This window comes from Cavia porcellus, unplaced genomic scaffold (assembly GCF_034190915.1).
Source record: "Cavia porcellus strain 051 isolate PalLab524CR breed Dunkin Hartley unplaced genomic scaffold, mCavPor4.1 scaffold_6, whole genome shotgun sequence".
Classification (NCBI taxonomy): domain Eukaryota; kingdom Metazoa; phylum Chordata; class Mammalia; order Rodentia; family Caviidae; genus Cavia; species Cavia porcellus.
The window spans coordinates 59,671,761-59,689,957 of NW_026947489.1; the positions used below are offsets into that span (position 1 = coordinate 59,671,761).

An 18,197-nucleotide genomic window follows, 5' to 3' on the forward strand; every position below is an offset into this window, starting at 1 on the left:
TCAGAAGCTCCAAGGCTGGAAGCTTTCACCAGCTGTGCATGGAGGAGCACACTGTGGGTAGAGTGAAAAGCTGACCTGAACCCCAATTTCTGACTGCTCCAGAATCTCCCCAGTGCTGAGCATTGCTGGAACAGGCAGCAGTACCTTTTACAGTGCCCCCTCAACCTGAACGTGGGCAGAAAAGTGAGAAATGTCATCAAAGCCCAGAGCTCCCTTCATGGCATGTTCTTTCCTTTCCCTGCCATCAAAAACAAAGCCAAGGCAGAAAAGGGTTTAATATCTATCACCGCAGATTTTACTTACTTGAAATATTAATTGGCTACAGCCTTCTTTGATTCAAAAATCCTTTTCAGGCTTAGAACACATAAAAGAAGCTAAAACACAGGCATACATCATACCCTTAGGCAAACACATAAGAACCAAATAAGAAATTAAATGAGGAGATATACTGGGTCCTGGAAGCCAGGAAGCCTGAACAAAAAACTAATAATTGATAGGGCTTTCAGGATCATCCTTCTGTGAGAACAATCTGAGGAAACTGCCTTTTACTGTTTCCAGGAGAAAACATTCAATATTTGTGCCATTTTCTGTACTGCACAAAATACCTTCTCTCCATAGTCTTTTCAATAACACTAACAATATTTTTCCTGGAATTCCTTTAAAAAACTAAAACAGATTCCTATTCTTGATGCATATGATTCAATTTCCACTGACAATGGATGTTTGCAGAGCCTTGTCTGAACCACTAAAAGGACGTATCAGGTACAGACAGAAAAGATGGGGGATGGCTGACGGGGCTTCAGAGAGAGAGCATGGGTTCAATCACAACATGAGAGCATCCAAACACATAGGAGATGCAGTTGAAAACTGCGGTGAATGTTTAAATTTTAAAAATAATTTAGTACAGGAAAAGAATTACCACAAATTCCCCTCAAAATGTTCTCCCTGCTTTTCAAGCACACTGCCCCATCATTTTTGCCACTTTCTGCAACAGCTCTGAGAGTCCTCTTTGAATCTTTAGCTGTGCCGTCCTAACTGCCTCAATGTTCTGAATCAATTCAAAACACTTCCCCTTCATGATAATTTTGACGTTGGGGAAAAATCAGAAGTCACACGTTGCCAGACCTGAAGAATCAGGCGGATGAGGACCCAGCCTCGTGTTTTTGCCAACCTGTTTCCCACTGGATGGCCCTTGGGAGTGGCAGTCACCACCAGTAAGGACCCCGGAGAAAGGAGATCCAGAATAGACAGATGACACACAGGGACAGGAGGCAGGTGTCAGGGGCTGGGAGGGGGTGGGGAGTCCATGTGTAATGGAGCAGAGCTTCAGTTCAGGACGATGGAAAGTTCTGGAGGGAGTAGGGTGGTTTTGTCACAGCACAAACAAGCTCAGTGCCTTAGGGCTGTGCACTTCCATGTGACCAAAACAGTCAGGAAACCTGTTTTCCAGCACTTTCAGAAAAGGCCACAGCGTGTTTAAAGTCTGGCCTCCTCTTACCAGATGGTTAGCATCATTCAACCCGTGACCATCTCCACCTTTCCCCCGGTTGTGTGGCTGCCACAGACTTGGACTGAGATTTGTCCTCAACGCCAAGTCACCAGAGCCCAGCCTCTGCATTCCCAGCCCACCAATCTCAATCGCTAGGAGAAACCACGTTTGTCAAAATATCCAGTCCTATCTGAGGTTAGGTTCCCAAGAGCATGCAACCATGAAATGCTCAGTCCTGGAAGATGACAGCTTGGGCAAACTCCAGGAAATCCACTAAGTAATCCTACATATAGGGAACGCGGCAGGTGGGTGACCGGCAGTGACCCTGGGACCACTGCCTTCTCTTAGATAATCGCAACAGGAGGATGAAAACCTCCTGATGAGCTCAGATTTTTTAAGAACACCTAATTTGTACTTACTTCCTCTGTAAATGCTAATTTTTTTCTTCTCTCCAAACTAGATATTCATCTTTGAGAATAACATCTACTACTGTGCCCACGTGGGAAAGCAGGCCATCCGCGTGGTCTCCACGGGGAAGGAGGGTGTCATTTACAATGGCCTCAGTGACTGGCTGTATGAAGGTAAGGCTCATGGCAGCTCAGGGCCCCAGAGGTGTGCCCCCGTCCCACAGGTGCGACTGTCACCAGACTGGGGCTTGGACTTCTTTGATTTTAACTATAGACTAACCCGCAGTTTCTTGAGGTTTGGCCAAGATGAGAAAACTCTATCAGAGCTTCAGGGGACCTCCATAGGGGGCTCACAGGTGGCAGGTGAGGGGGACATCACTCAGCCCCTCAGTTCTCTGAAGGCAGGAAGTAGCCAGTGGAGTAAAGACCCTGGAGTCGAGTGAATGCTGTCCTTGGAAAAAAAAAAAAAAAAAAAAAAGCTTTATTTCGGGGAACAATTGGCACGCTGGGTTCTGTGCGTACCTGACATCTGAAATGCATGATCAGCTGCTTTGTCCCACATCCATGGGGCTGAATGGTAAAGGGAACCTTCTGCGGGCAGGGTGCTACATGGTTACAGAAAGACCATGGGGCCACAGGAACCCAGACAGGTGAGCCAGCCCAGTTGGGCTCCCCCCAGGAGCTCAGCCTGCTCATCTGAGGGTGGGACTCACGCACTGGGCACTCCGTACCCTAGGGATTTAGGTGAAATTGCAAGCAGAGCGTGTTTCATACATAATGGGAAAAATGGCCTGTTCGTGCGCATTACAGTTATTGTTCCTTATAATAATAATAATAATAATAAACTATTGTAATCATAATAAATGTGGTTACTATTTCGGTAACCTTTTGTCACTGTTATTTTTACTGTAAGGGAAGGAGAGCCGTTTATAAAACCAAAAGGCAGGGTGTCGGTGGGCAGCATTTCACAGGCTGCCACCCCACTCCATGTGGAATCTGTGTGTTGAGACTTTTGCAGAGATTGTACCTGTTAAGCACCCCCAGGGCCACAGGAAACGGCTTGAGTCTGGCGGTGGAGTCTCAACTTGCTCTGTGGCTGATCTTTAAAAATCCACAGCCAGGAGATCGAAAACATCATTTTCAGCATCTGCTTAATGAAATAAAAAAAAAAAAAAAACCTCATCGCTTTGCCATTCACATTAAGCTTTTGCTTTAGCAAATCCACTGAAAGGGATTTTTTTTTCTTCAAACCATTTACATTACAAGAAATTGTGTAGCTATGATAACAGGGCCCCAGATATTTTAAATCAATCTCAGTGATGTGGGAGCTTAATCTGCTTAGTGTCGTTCCCAGGAAGGTTCCATGTACTGATGCTTAGATTTCTGCAGTTAGAAGCCCGAGAGCCCTGGAGAATCTTGCTTCCTCTTTTAGTAATGGGAAAGTTTTTGCTTTTTCCTACGAGGTATCTTAACAGGTTTATCCTAGACTCTACCTTTAAAGGGACGGCTGGGCAGTAACTGGGGAGAAACATGGTCTGAAAGCATTTGCAGTCACCTGATTGTTTAGCGACAACAGTGGAGAAGAAGCTGAGGCCACACATGCCAAACAGCTCCTGCCTCTGTCAGAAACTCCCCAGCAAAATGCAATATTGATTTGCTTTGCTTCCCAAAAAGGATCTCAGAAAAAAACTGAGTGTGACAGAGTAGTGGAGAAGAGGTAGGAACACGGGAGCTGCAAACGTCTCCATCCCTGGGGCTGAGAAACCCACGTCCAGCATGGGAAATGCTCCTGCGGTTCTCTGGGCAGTTGACACATGGCAAATCATAGGCTCCAGGCCGATGTGAGCTTAGCACCATCGACGTCCAAAAAGAGTTCGTGGTTCAGGGTGACTGGAGAGGGGTTTTAATGAGCAAACTGCATATCTATCCTCTTCTGGACAAATATCATGGAATTCTATAGAATTTTGACTTTAATATAAAAATAAAGATAGCACGAGGGTATCTTATGACTGCTATAAGTCTTTTTAAAGTTGGTTATCCATAAATGTAAAATGCACCTCAAGCATTTTGAAACTCTGGAAAGAGGATTCTACAAAGAATTTGCTCTTTTGTGCAAGGCTTGATAATAATTTCACAAGAAAGTAACTATATAGGCAAAGCATCAATCGTGATGCTCCAAATTTTTCTGAAAGGCCCTTTGTTGCCATGGTTACAGGGCTGGTATATTTTCTAGTTGCTGCCTTTGTGTATGAAGTACTGTCAGCTTGTTTCCATCCTTATCATCCTTCACATGAGATATGGAAGTGCTGCATAGAATTTCTGACCCCTAGTTTTCTCATAATGAGACTTTAAGTCACTAAATGTTTCCCCTGAACAAGGAGGCCTCCACTTGCAAGCAGCACAGATATGGTCCAAAGCCGGGTGTGATGACGCACACCTGTGATCCCAGCACTCTGGGAGGCTGAGGCAGAGGATCACAGCCAGACAACTTGAATGACTTAGCAAGGCACTGTCTCAAAATGAAAGCTAAGAAAGGGCTGGGGTTGTAACTCGGTACAAGGCTCTGGGTTCAACTCCCAGCACAAATAAAGGTTATTCAGGCCCAAATCACTGTCATGGAATGGCCAGGCCTGTGCAAAGTTAGATGGGCTGAGGTCACTGCGAGCAACCTCTCTTCCTGCCTCTGTAGAAGGCTTCAACTCATCTGAAAGGGAGGTAGGGGTGGGGCTGTCAGTGAACTTGAGAAGTTGCTTACAAAATAGAGCATGGAACCATCCAACTGGAAGGACAAATTTGAGAAAATGCCCTGAAGGGCATTTCTGTCATTTGCTTATAGTCTGGTTTGGCAAGGATGACATTCATTATGGCTTGGATCTAAAACATTGAACACAGCTGTTTGCAGTCTCCCTGTTTGAATGTCCACCTTGTGTTCTTTGATACTGTGATTTGAGGAACTATTTTCAAGAAAATAGTGTGTAATCTACTAGCAGGTAATTTCTTACTGTTATGGTTTTTTGTTTTGTTTTGTTTTGTTTTGTTTTGTTTTGTTTTGTAGGTCTGTATTGCGTGTACCCTTACGCCGCTTTGGTTTGTTTTGTGTTTTTCTCTTTTTCCTCTTAAATTAAAAAAATAAATAAATAAATAAATAAATAAATAAATAAAATAAAAGATTCCTTGTGGATGATCTCACGGCTGAATGTGCTACGGGAGGTCGGACCCAATTGGAGGCAGTCACTGAGGTGTGACCCAGAAGGGCATAGTGCTGATCCCAGCTCCTCCCTTCTCTCTGCTTACTGGATCCATGGGGTAAGCTGGTGTCCTCCGCCATCCCCATCCATCAGTCTTCTACAAACTTCTTCTCCTCCACGTGCGGACATCAGGTCTTTTGTCCCAGTGAGAGGAAAATGACTAGTGCAGATTCCAGTGCTGAATTTTAACTTTAGTTCAAAACTCACAGCCACTTCGCACCTGGGGTCAACCCAGAAGACCTGGTTGACAAGCTGAGCAGCCTCAGTGGGGGATGAGAAGCACATTCTGCACTGCTTCTCCCCAGCTCCCCCTGCTTCACTCCCACTCCGCCTTGGTCCGGGGACATCCTCTCAGGGCATCCAGAGGGAGGCCCTGTGACCACAGGGCTCACTGACCCCACCCCACCCCGCTGCCTCCACTGACCTCCTCTTGTCTCACTGGCCCTCTCCCCACTTCCCGTGGCCTTGCCTGCCATTCCCAAGTCCCATCTTCTCCTGGGTCCACAGCCTGTGACCATCCAGGCCCCGTGATGCCCCTGACCTGTGTTCATCTGCCCGGGAGCCTCTGAGCAATTATCTCCATCCCGTGAGCAAACCACCACCTCTCTCTCTCAGGACTGAGTCCAAGCACTGAGGTCCTTGCCCTCTGCTGCCAACATACAAAGATTTATCCCTGGAAGCCAGCCAGGTTCAGGTCTTCTCTGCTGTCTTTAAACAGTTTCTCAAAGCCTCTTTTCCTCCCCAGTGCTGGAAGTAGAACCCAAGACCTTCACAATGAACGACATCCTTGAGCCTATTTATATCTATTTGAAACAGGCTTGTCTCAAGGTCTTACTAAGTTCCTAAGTTGCCCAGGCAGGGCATAAACTTGTAATCCTCCTGTCTCAGTCTCCCAGATTACAACAACCAGCTTCAAAGCACCTTCTGGAGTCAGCACTAGTGACTTCATGGATTTCTAATCCAATGAAACGTCAGGTAGATAAATTCTAATTACTGATATTTTATGCCTTATAATTTCAAGTATTCACAGAAGCAAAGGAGTTGGGGAAAGCATCTACAGAGACTTGCAACTACCTTGAGCAAGCCTGCCTCCCACAGGAAGCCTGTCCCCACAAGGAAAGGGAAAGGGACACTTGTCAGCTCCCCCCAGGTGCTCCAAATCCCACAGGGGCAAACACAACGGTCAAGTAGCATTCTACATGTGATCTGCCTGTTGGCTTTAACCGTGGCACATCGCACCCTTTGTGTCTGCCACACACACTGGCCCGCTGTGTGCCATGAGCCCATTTCATGCTTGTAGTGAAGACACCAGAGCCCATTTGGACCATGATGACTGCCACCACCTTCTGGTAACCATGGAGTCTTGGACTGTGAGGAGAAGTGCCACTCACTGTCTTCCTACAGAGGACAGAGGTTTGTGCCCCTCCTGTGCTGTGTTTAACAGCGTCCCCACCCTGGATATGCACTTAGAGAGCAGTGTTTGGGACATTCATGGAGTACAGACTCCGCTCTGATGTAAATTCTTGATTAGGCTCTTCAGATCACTGACTGTCTCCACAGTCCCTGGTTAGGGCACATTTGTGGCCAGTGAGTTTCACTCAGGTCAAAGTGGGTTTACATAGCCATCACGCATACTTCTGGCCAAGTCGATTGTGGAGGTGGGGAGCAGGGTACCGAGGACTGAACCCAGGCACTTCTCTGAGAGCTACATCCCCAGTCCTTTTTATTTTTCCTTTAATTTTGAGACAAGTTCTCACTAAGTCCACTAAATAACCCAGGTTGAGCTCAGACTTGCAATTCTGCTGTCTGAGCTTCCCAGACTGCTGGGATTACAGGTGTGCACCACCATACTCACCTCAAACTGTTATTTTAAAAGCAAATCATAGGTCTAGCGCTACAATGACACCTGGAAAAATATTCAAATTCATAAGTTCCATCCAAATCACTAATTTCTATCTCTTGTCTAATTGCTCTGGCTAGTATTTCCAGTACTATGTTGCATAGGAGCGGTGATAAGGGACATCCTTATCTTATACCTAATTTTAAAGTAAAGGCCTTCACTTTTTAGGCCATTAATCATTTTAGGCCAACAAATCATTAATTTGTTGCTCTTTGGAACTTCCTGCCAGTCTCTGCTTTTCTGGATGGGAAATGTTTGTTAAACCAGGAAGTCGCAGTCAGTAAAGGGCAAAATCCTGGGGCTTCTTTACCAGGCTGTCGGGAGGCAGACTGTGAAGCCGGATGCAGGCTCTCCCGAGTGTGCTGGTGCTAGATGGCAGCCCCACCTCCTCAAGCTCTGTGACTCCGGGGGGAAGATGTAACTTCTGCCATCTTGTATGCAATCAGGTCTCAGCAGCATTTGTCCCCTAAGGTCAAAGTGTAAATGAAAGTGAGTCAGCGCACCCGGAGAGTCTCTCAGAACAGCAGGACCTGTTGTACTCTGAGCTGTGATCTTACCTGGTAATCTCCAAACCATGTGAAATCAGAAGACCTGCCCCACTTTCCCTGGGGCTGCTGAGAGTGAGGAACATTCCTGTGTCATCAGACACCCCCGAGAGCATCTCTGCAAACTGTGAGGCTTGAGTCCTCCTAAGTTCTTGGCTGCAGTATGTTTGCACAGAAATGTGTGATGAGTCCCAAGCCAGCCTGCAGAGGCTGAGGACATTGTATAGGACTCTCTCCAAGGTCTCTTCTCCCTCCTTCTGAGTGTCTCTGTCCCTGACACCCCACAGAGACAGCTGCTTTTCTTACTCCTTGAAGATTCTGTGACTCAGCAGAAACGAATGCCTTGTGATTGCTTGTAGAAATTAAATACTTTTGACAGTTACACTGTCTGCATCTGTAATATCTAAGGAGAAAATGAAAGTGACAGTCACAGTGAATGCATCTCAATGACATTGCTGTGGATAGCTCTCAGACCTGCAAGGTGCCATGCGGCAAGCACTGGTTGAGTGAACAGCTGTGGTGTCAAGCAGGAGCTCAGTGCACTTGATGTCACTGAATGGCACTGTCCCTATCCAGCCCTGTCTCCAGTCCCTTCTGCATCCTTCAATAACAGCACACAGGACTAGAATCCTGTAGAGATATGGAGGAGAAGATGCAGGGTGTTCAGGAGAGACTTCCTTGGCTCTGCCAAGCAAAGGGAGCAGAGAACCTGTGGACCTGCCACCTTGTTGCTTTGTCCTGTCCAGCATGAGGTGGGCTCAGATGTCTCTGCATTTGCACAGACATCAGGAGAAGGACGCACCACAGCAGGAACTGAAGCTGTCAGGGGCATCTCATTGATGTGATAACCACGTCCAAATCCTCGCCATGACTGAGATTCTCCTTGCAGTCACTGGCCCCCAGCATCCATGCTGGCCACCTCTTTTTGTGCTATTGAGTACTGTCAGACCCTTCTCTACTACCCCTGCCTTCCCTCTCCCCACATGCTGCCCCAGCCCCTAAGTTTACCCACGGGTCCAGCTTCAGTGAGCACCCAACTGTCCCGATGCCTCCTACTGCTAGGATGACACCAAGGCACTGACCTTACCTGCACACCTTCCACCTGGGCTTTCCTGAAGGCATCACAGGGTTATTGGTTCTGTGGTCACAGGTCAGGTTATAGTGGCCCTGAAATGCGCTTCAGCACCCACTCCCTGGAGGTGAAAGGCACCTTAATGAGCATGAGCTGAGCCTCGGGAGCAAGTGACTTCCAGAAAGGGCCAAGTGTAAAACACTTTAGGTGTTGCAGACCGTGTGGTCTTTGTTGCCTCTCATTCTAGCTGTCATAGCATGGACCACAAGAGACAAATGTCATGGGTACCTGTATTCCAATCAAACTTTGTTTATGGATAATGAAATTTGAATTTGATATAGTTCTCCTAAGTCATTAAATATCCTTCCTTTTCATCTTTCATTTAAAAAACACACAAATGGTTCCCCTCCTAGGGTCACAGAAAACAAGGCAACAAGAGGGATTTGTCCCCCAAGTACCATTGCAACTCCAATTAGTGCAACTGTCACATTAACAGAGACGACAGCTGCCATCTAAAGGCTGCAGTGGCTGCATTTCTTCTACTCTGTCCGGATCAAGATTGTTTATGCTGATAACCAGTGGTTTCAGACCACATCTCTGAATGAATCCAGAGCAACTGGAATAACTCTTAAAGGCAGGAATGTGTCTAAATCTGGATGCTTCCTACAGCACCAAATGCATCTTCAAGTACTTGATCAATGCCAGAGCATGGGTTTGGTGGGTTAACACAGAGAGAAACTTGTTCTGGAACTCTCCCAAAGAGGTCACGCTGGCACCCTCCTCACTGCTCCAGGACTTGCTCTTCCACACATCTCCTGGGCATAAAGACACTTGGTGCTGGAAAAATCAGAGTGGCCATTAACTTCACTTTGATTGCAGGCTTCATCTTTGACCCCCACACTCGAGGAAGTCAGGTGGTTCTGGGGACAATGGCAACCCCTGCTCAGTGCTCAGGGCTGACAGACTGTCTAGACTGGTTCCTATCAGTGCCACCCCTCAGTGTACCTGAGTGAAGGACCTTCCTGCAAGTGCCTCTCCCATACTAGGCCCATCACTGACACACTCACTTTACCCCTCAGGAGCCCCAGAATGCACTGCTGCAGGGACCTGGGCTTGACCATGATCTGTAACCTTCTCTGGCCACATAGCTGGGAGCTATCTGCTGCCTGTCCAGGGAACCCCACCATGCACCCACTGCTTGTCCATTCTGTGCATGGAGACGAGGCTGGGTCAATACTCATATCACGTGGGACATGTTTCTCATATCCTCTGGATGGGTCCACTGGGCACCAGCATCTCCAACCACCTCAGTCCGGGAAAATGCTTCTCACAGTGCAAGTCAGAGGACAGGCTGGTTTAGGGCACCAGAAATCCAGACCTGAACCCTCTGGAAGAGAAGGCAGGGCACTGGTTGCACCTGGACTTGTCCTGGCCTGGACTTGTCCCCAGGGGCTGTGTGAAAGTGTGCTGGAATCCTTCCTCCTTGCTCCCCGTGCTCCACTCCATGCCCCCTTTGATCTCAGGGTGCCCAGTGGTTCACTGTTTAATTTCTGTTCCTGCCTCCTGCACTGTGCCCTCTAGAGCTCAGGCTAAGGGCAGCTAGCTGTGTAGACTACAAGGGAAACACACTGTCCAGCTAGGATGAAGTGCTGTCCTCACAGTCTTGGGGTAACACTGCAGCAGTCCCAGCCTGTAATAGTTCCCTGGCAGGAACCAAGGGGAAACCACAGTAAGCACTGATGATGAACAGTATTCTGCATTAGGTGTTTAGAGTCCTCTTGCACCTGGGTCAACAGCCAGCGCCTGCCGTGTGAATGCAACGTCTGTACAAGGACCTGTGAGAATTGCAGGTGGGAGTTTCTGTGAAGTCCAGTGCTAAGGGCAGGGTCCACAACTTCTGCTTGCAGCTCAGCATTCTCTACCTTGAACTGCAACAAATAAGCTGGATCAGAGCAATGCGACAGGAAAAGGCCTCTGGGCAGACAGAACAAGCAAGAACAAATCAAAAACCACTCTAATTTAAAATAGCATTGCGTGTTTCTCACCAGCGGTCACTTAAGCTCAGTCTGGGTGGCAGGAGGACTCTGCTTCTCAATGTCAGTTGTTGGGGCCCCAGGCTGCCAGGCCTCCACTATTTGGGCACCACAGCCTCACCATGAAGAGAGGAGCCTGCTGGAGACTGAGCACCTGGCCTGGAAGTGGCAGGCACTTCTGTAGCAGACCACTCACCATATAGAACCCATCAGTATGGCCCCAGCAGGGTGCTGGGGAGTAGCACAGCTCGTAGACACAGGCTTGAGAACAGCACTGAAGGTTCCACTCCCGGCCAGGAGCGCTTGCTAACAGCAGGACACAAATCTGGTGACCAGAGCAAAAGTGGATTTCCTGGAGGGATGCTGGGGCATCTCAGAATCAGCGAGGAGGTTAGAGTATCAGAGTCAGATCCCAGGTGCTCAGGGTCTACCTGGCTAGGATGCTACTGTAGAGGTGGGGCTGAAAGGAGGATGCGGTCAGAGAGTGGAGTGCTCTTTCCAGGTCATGAATGGCAGGATTGTGCTGCAAGCAGAAATGCCATGTCCCTCACTGGACCAACCATACAATAGCAGTAATGAAGATCATGCCAAGAAGGAGCTGCAGTGTGTAGTTTTTTGTTGCAAATTCAGTTTATCATTTCTCACTTAAGGAATGTCTCCGTCACCTTCTCCTTGCTGGAACAAGATACCTAAAACACCCACAACTTAAACTCACAGCATGGTAACCAGGAAGGAGAGAGGGGAGGAGCCAGCCGGGAAGGGAGCTACAACTTTCCAGGTCACACCCTCGGTGAATCCTCTTCCAGCCAGGCACCACCTCCTAACAGCCGCTCAGCTATGCCACAGCCATGATTCAGTCGCCGTCCAAAAGCCCTGCATATAAACATAGAAGGATGGTTGGTGACATTCTTGATCTAAATCATAACAAAAGACAACAGCTAAGAGGAACAACTAAAACCACTAGTGTCTGTGGCCTCTCCAGTGGAAAGATCTGTGAATACAGTGTACACCTTGCCTGCCTCCCTTCTTTCTTGGCATCTGTAAATCAGTGGGTGGGCAGGATCCCCAGAGAGAAACCATTAAAGTTAAAGGAGCATTATTATAAATCACCCCAGGGTGCTCCCCCTTGCTTCAAACACACATCCCATCCCGTCATTCCTGCCACCTTCTAAAGCAGTTCTGGAGTCCTCCTTTGTGAGTATTCTTAGGAGTTGTGATTAAAATAAACACGCATACAGTTACTGCGGCTACCGAGCGCCATCCAACATAAAAGGCAGGCTCTTTAAAAAGTCATGGTGCGTCCTCTTCCACCTTGTTCACTAGAAGTGGTGACTCCTCCCTCTTCCTCTAGCATGTGTGACTTCTAGCTTTTCTGTAAAGCCAAAATGACCAAGAAAAGGAATTTTTTTGAATGGATCCCAAACAGTGAGGCAGCCATCGCAGGACAACTGCCTACATAAAAGTGGACTTTCAGAGCTGCTTCAGAAGGTGACAGAATAATGGGATACCTGTGCTTGAAGTGAGAGGAAGTATCCTGGGGCTAAGGATTAATGTCATGTACTTATTATAATATTTTAATTTAAATATTCACTATTTTCATCATGCCTCATAATCTACTTAGACTTATAAAAATCAGAAATCAAAGAAATATAGTGGGAAATGTTACCAAAGGTACAAAAATAATTTTCCTTAGTCTTGAGAAATGTTGCTTACAGTTTATTGCTGATTCTGAGACCTTATGATACATAATGGATGTTCAGTGGTTATAAATTTTGCATTGATTATGAGAATAAGCCGAACACACTTTCACTTTGATACAGAATATTGGTGAAAGTTAAACCTTTTGGCTGAAATACTTGATACTGCAGGAGGTCCGTGGTCAGCGTGTGGTTCCCAATCCACAAGCACAGTGGCTATCCTGGGAAGGTCACATTGCTGTCAGGGTCATCCCAGGGTGTCCCACCTGGGGTGAGCTGTCTCCTCTTCCAGCCACACAAGTTCATGGTTCTGGGCACTGAGCCCAGTCCTGGAGTCCAGGGGCCCCAGCAGGACCCAAGGAGCTGACTGAACTCTGCATGTTGCTGGAATCCATGGCCAACACCCCAGGGCCTCCATGCCTGCAGCAATAGCAGAAAGCCAAAGAACATGGCTATCTGAGCCCTGGAACTACATAAGGGGGTGAGGACTTTTCCTTTTCTAAGGGCAAAATATTCCACCTGTTCTCTCGGCAAAAATAAATGCATCTGGCTCTCCATTTATTAAAAGGCAAAACAGACAGTGGGTGGGTACCGGATCCAGAAAATGCTGGGATTTCATGTACATGTTAACTGAGGATATGCACCACTGGGACACTTATGGAGATGTCACCCACAGAGGTAACATTACCAGCTCCATCCCCACCTGGGACAGAACTACCAGGCCACTCAAGCTTCTCACCTTGCTTATGATTATTCAGTTCCTTTACAGGTCTGCCCAGAACCCATGGCATCGGTTTCATAAAAGGTGACATCTCACTAGCCACCAACTGCTTCCCTTCCAGGTTGCCTGCATGCCCAGACATTTGCAGGTGACAAAATGCACTCCCTGAAGATCTCTGGTGCTTACAATGCCTGTGCATCCCTCGCTCAGCAAGGACTGTGTTTTGAATCCATGCCAGGCACCCCGCATCAGACTGGCTAGTGGAGTTTGGAGCCCAGGACCATGTGGCCATGACAAAGCAGAAAGGAGGGAGAAAGGAGACAAAAGAGAAGACAGGGACCTTCCTCGGGAATGACAGGCTGTCAGCCCAGAGAATGAGCAACTTGCCAGCCATCGTACTTGGTGACCCAAAGCCCCTCATCAGGACCCCTGCAGGAAATAGGGGTGCTGTGAGACCTGGACCTGCTTTGGAGGAAGTTTCTATAAGGCATAGTGGCATTTTGTCATACTAATCAGGTGGTATGGATCTACAGCACACTTGTAGCAGAATAATAGACAATATTCAGATTCAAGACTGCAGAGATGAGAATTGGAAAGCCAAGTAACCATTAGTTTAAGAACTAATTCTCTTAAATTTTTTTTATTCCAAATTTCCTCCTCTGGTAATATTAGCGTAACTTCACTCCCAAGCTCATCCAATTTCTGTCTTTCATTACAGTTGACAATTTGGGATCCTGTGAGGCATGACAGGACATAAGCTTTTCCTGTAGCGGAGACTGCAACAGAGCCGGGGGAGATTGGTTGAAAATGCATGGTTGTCTTAAACCATTATGCCATTGGGAATACCCAGGCCCTGCCCTCATGGCCATGGCTTCCATGCTCCAGGGTGGCCCAAGCCAGACACTGTCCACTGGTCAGGGTCCCCCTCTTGGCTCTGCTCAAACTAGATGATGCTGGTCTGTCCAATTTCAGTCTCTAGTGAGAGCACTGGGGGCCTCAAGAGCCTCTGGCATTGAGGGACACAAGGCAGATACTAACAAGGGTCACTGTTTGAATCTTGAAACTGCCAGGGCCCTGTTTATGCCTCAGCCATTCTAAAATCTTCCTGGGGACTCAGATGGTCTTTCACACTTGGCAAAAGCAGAGCCAGACATAAAGGAGGAGAAGCAGCAGTGAGCCAAGAAGCTGGAACTTGCGAACCCCAGCAGAAGGCTGGTGTACCTACAAGGTGACCTCTTGTTTCTCAGGGCTCTGGTGTATGGCTCACAATCTACCAGCCAGAAATTGCCACTGTGGCACTAGCTGAGTCTGAGGAAATCCTTGCTGAAGGAAACTGAGGTTGAAAAGGCAAACTATAATAGAGGTCTGTCCAGCTGCCCAGAGGTGGCCTGTCCAGAACCCAGCCCCAGGCGATTCTGATTCATGCAATTTGAGAAACAAAATAGGATAATTTGTGTGCATGGAGATTTTCCAAAGCAGATAACACTAGGTGAACAGGTGTGTGTGTGTGTGTGTCTGTGTGTGTGTGAGAGAGAGAGAGAAACATAGAGATACAGAGAGACACAGAGACAGAGACAGAGTAGAATTCATTAAGTTACTCAAATACTTGCTTTAACCAAGCTCAGAAAGCCTGACAGTAAGATGCCATTAATGGGGCTGTTGCTTTTGGGGTTCCTGCAGTTTGCCATCCCTGTCCTGTAAAGGGTAATAGCCTCCCTACCCCCCACATCCATGGAATGTGGCTAACTTGGCTTGTGCAGCAGGTAGATTGATAACAAGCCATCTGCGCATCCTCACATCACCTGAAATGACCATGGCAGGACACCATTCCAAGCCTTGACCTCCTACCCTTCATGAGCAGGCCCTGGAAAATCTCTACCTAAATTTCTCCAGGCACAGAGACAAGAATTTGTTTGCACTCCTCCACTCCAGACACACACTGTAGGAGAAAAGGTGGAGGGTGGTCTAACCCACCCATCAGAGCCTGTGGTTAGCAGCCAGGAAGCTTGCAGTGAAAATCTGTCTGAGGCATCATGGCAGCACACGAAATCAAACCCACTTGCTTCCCACTAAAGGTCCAAGAGGCAGCGATGCTGCCACCTGGTGGCCATCTCAGGCAGGCTCAGGGGAGTTGATTCAAGGGAATTTGCAAATCTCTCTGATGATAATGAGGCCTTTGCAATATGTAATATGCAAATAACAGAGCATTGATTAGCCAGGGAGCTGTGAGCCTTGCAAGGTAAAAGCCCCATTTGCCTTCTGGCTTGATGTTGGCTGATTTCTTTTTTAACCCCCCATTAAATTCTGGTCTCAGCACCTTGGATAAAATATTTAGCAGCAGGAAAAAAGGCAGCAGATGCAAGGAGGAATAAACAAGATTTTCCATATTTAGAGTGAGACCATTTATTTCTGAGGAGAGAGCTATCGGGCGTGTTATTTATGTCTTTTGCAATTTTTTAGGACCCAAATTTCTCAGGGTGCTTTGATTCTGTCAAATTTCTGTGCAATGAAATAGCACAGCGTTCACAGGCGTGGCTGACAGTCTGGATGGGTGCGGGGGTCTGGTTCCCGTAAGGATAGTCCTGAACACCACCTCACTGTCTGCACTCTGTCTGGGTCTGTCTCTTGCCTCATTAAAAGACAACAATCTGCAGCGCTGCTATCACTCAGGCAGACGGAGTTTCCAAATGGCGAGCTGTAGCCTGGGCTGCCAGACTGTGTGCAGTGTAATAGACAATTCGCTGCAGTCTAGTTTCCTGATTTGCATGTGCTCCGGAACCAGGACTAAACAGGTTCTACTGGTACTTGCTCCTCAATGCTATGACTTGGTTTCCTTTCCTGGAGGTCTCCATCACTGGCCCCTGATGTTGGAGTGGCTCCAATCTTACTTGTGAAATTGGGGATCTATATGTCCTAGTGACTGTCACTGTCAGTGTCTGGGAGCTTCAGCTTTCTCCTCCATAAAACAAGACAATGAAATCTATCCAAAGATCAGTAGAAGGGCTACAGCAGAATTGTCCCAGCAACTGACTTCCTGGAACTGTTCCCTTACTGGTATAAAAAGTACACATCAACCTTAGTAACTAAGGCCTGCTCTTCACATGAGGCATTCACAGGACATAGCTAGGGTGTGAATGGCTTCTGGCAGGACTTGCCCAAGAAAGGAGGCAGGCAGGGGGGAAGAGAATGAGCTCAGAGTGGGCATGGGAAACTGCAGGAGGGCCCAGAGCAGGTTCTAGAAGCTCAGTATTTGAGGAGTGGCAGGGGAACATAACTGAGCGGGGTCCTCTACATGGGAGCATGAGTTGCTGGATCTCTGAGTTCTAAAAGCTGTCATAAGATTCAGGTTTCTCTACATGGCAGTGGGCCCTCTGGGGAAGAAGCTGGGCACTGGACAGGACCACTGCGATGCCATCTCATCTGTAGCCTTGTGAACTAGGGGCTCAAGGAAAAGTTCCTCGCTGTGAGAAATCCACTCCACCTGCAGCTGAACTGTGTCATCCTGTACTACAGATAATCTAAAGCTCTCATAAACCTAGTGAGTTTATATCTTAATCATTTATTCTTTTAAAGATCACTAAAAAGAAGCTCAGAAGCATTTTTACTAACTTGAGCAAGATCGCATAGTAGTAAATAAGGGAGGCAGATTTAGTCCTTATCTGTCTGGCTCCAAAGCCTGTTCTCTTCACTATCGTGTGCATTGTTGCTAGGGCAAAACTGAAACAAAACAGATCCAGGGGATGTTTCTTTATTACTTCAAAATTACTGCAAATATATGCCTTGAAAAATCTGTTTTGATCTGTAAAGATCCATGAAGACAGATGTAGACATCTCGGCCAGTCAGTAGTTCCATATCTGAAGTTTTTAATCCCTAACATTGAACTACTAAATTGCACATCTCTCATTTCTCCTTTATATGTAAAAGTATTCAGGAAGCATTCTTGGAAAAAAACACAACTTGATACATGGGGCAAAAAAGATAAAGCAGAACTAATATATTCATATTCCAGACCTTTGGATCATAGTTAACGAAAAAAGCATTGGGAGAAAACCAATCTTAGAAGGGTTCCATTTTTAGACTTCATGTGCTATTTCGATTTTGGCAGGGGAGACTGTTCTGCTACTCTTACTTTTCACTACAAAAATAAGTGGAAATATTCTGCCAACTATTGCACAGAAACAAACAGAAGATTCATTGAAAGAACAAGAGAAACATCTGATCCTACAGAACACAATTAAAATAAACTATTTTTGTCTTGGAGATGAGTTCCCTGAGAGGGTGGAGCACAAGCCTTTCTCTAAGTCAGAAGGGATTTCCCTTTAAACCAAAGCTTATCTTCTGCTCCCAGAGTCTAGTAGGACCTCAGCGCCTACACCATTCATCGCTGACAGCTCCAGTGGTGATCGATCGTGTAAGCTTAGCCAGGAACAGAGACTTTGGGAGAAGCACTGTAGCACTGTTGCTATCCGTTCTGGCAATGAGGTTGCCCGTATGTTAGAAAACTGAGAGGTTTGCAGGAAGACAACTCAGAAACATCATGAGCGCCATCAAAGTTACCTCTCAGCACAGTTGTCTCCACCCCACCTTTTCTGTTGGGCAGAAGAGTCCATCTCACCACTGAGTTTCAATAGAGAGCTGGTGTTTGATGGCCCTCGGACTGCTTAATGTCCCTTTGTATTCCAGGAATGTCAGCCTTGAATTCCAGCTAATTTTTATTTTACCTTTATAATTTTAGATCTAAAGCCACAGGCTCTTCGAATGGTGAAACCGTGTTTATACAGAGGTAGAAGCTGAGTCCCCTAAAAGCTACATAACTTGCCTGAAGCCACCAACAAAATACAGGCTCCTGGGGAGGGGAAGAGTGTGGGATTGTGACAGCTAGGGCTTCTATCTCTGTCAACTCTGGCTGTGTGACATGGCGCAAATAAACCCACTTGTAAGACCTCAGGTTTCAGACCAGCATTAGTAGTGAGCTCGTGGTGACCTGTGAGCATCACCATGCTCCATGTGACTGGTCTCCAGCAGCAGTGGTCATTTATTAGGCACTTGGTGCCATGTAGCTATCCATCCTGGCAATGGCAATG

At 47.1% G+C, this 18,197-nt stretch overlaps 1 protein-coding gene across 5 annotated transcripts in view; it reads left to right on the forward strand.

Annotated features, from left to right (window-relative positions):
- The window catches only part of Dpp6 (dipeptidyl peptidase like 6), an 827,976-nt gene that overhangs the window by 713,962 nt on the left and 95,817 nt on the right, over window positions 1-18,197 (forward strand). For all 5 annotated transcript variants that reach the window (XM_063250818.1, XM_063250821.1, XM_023564980.2 and 2 more), the window contains exon 8: window positions 1,950-2,070. In XM_063250818.1, coding sequence (XP_063106888.1) covers window positions 1,950-2,070 — 121 coding nt within the window. The remainder of the gene's footprint in view (window positions 1-1,949; window positions 2,071-18,197) is intronic.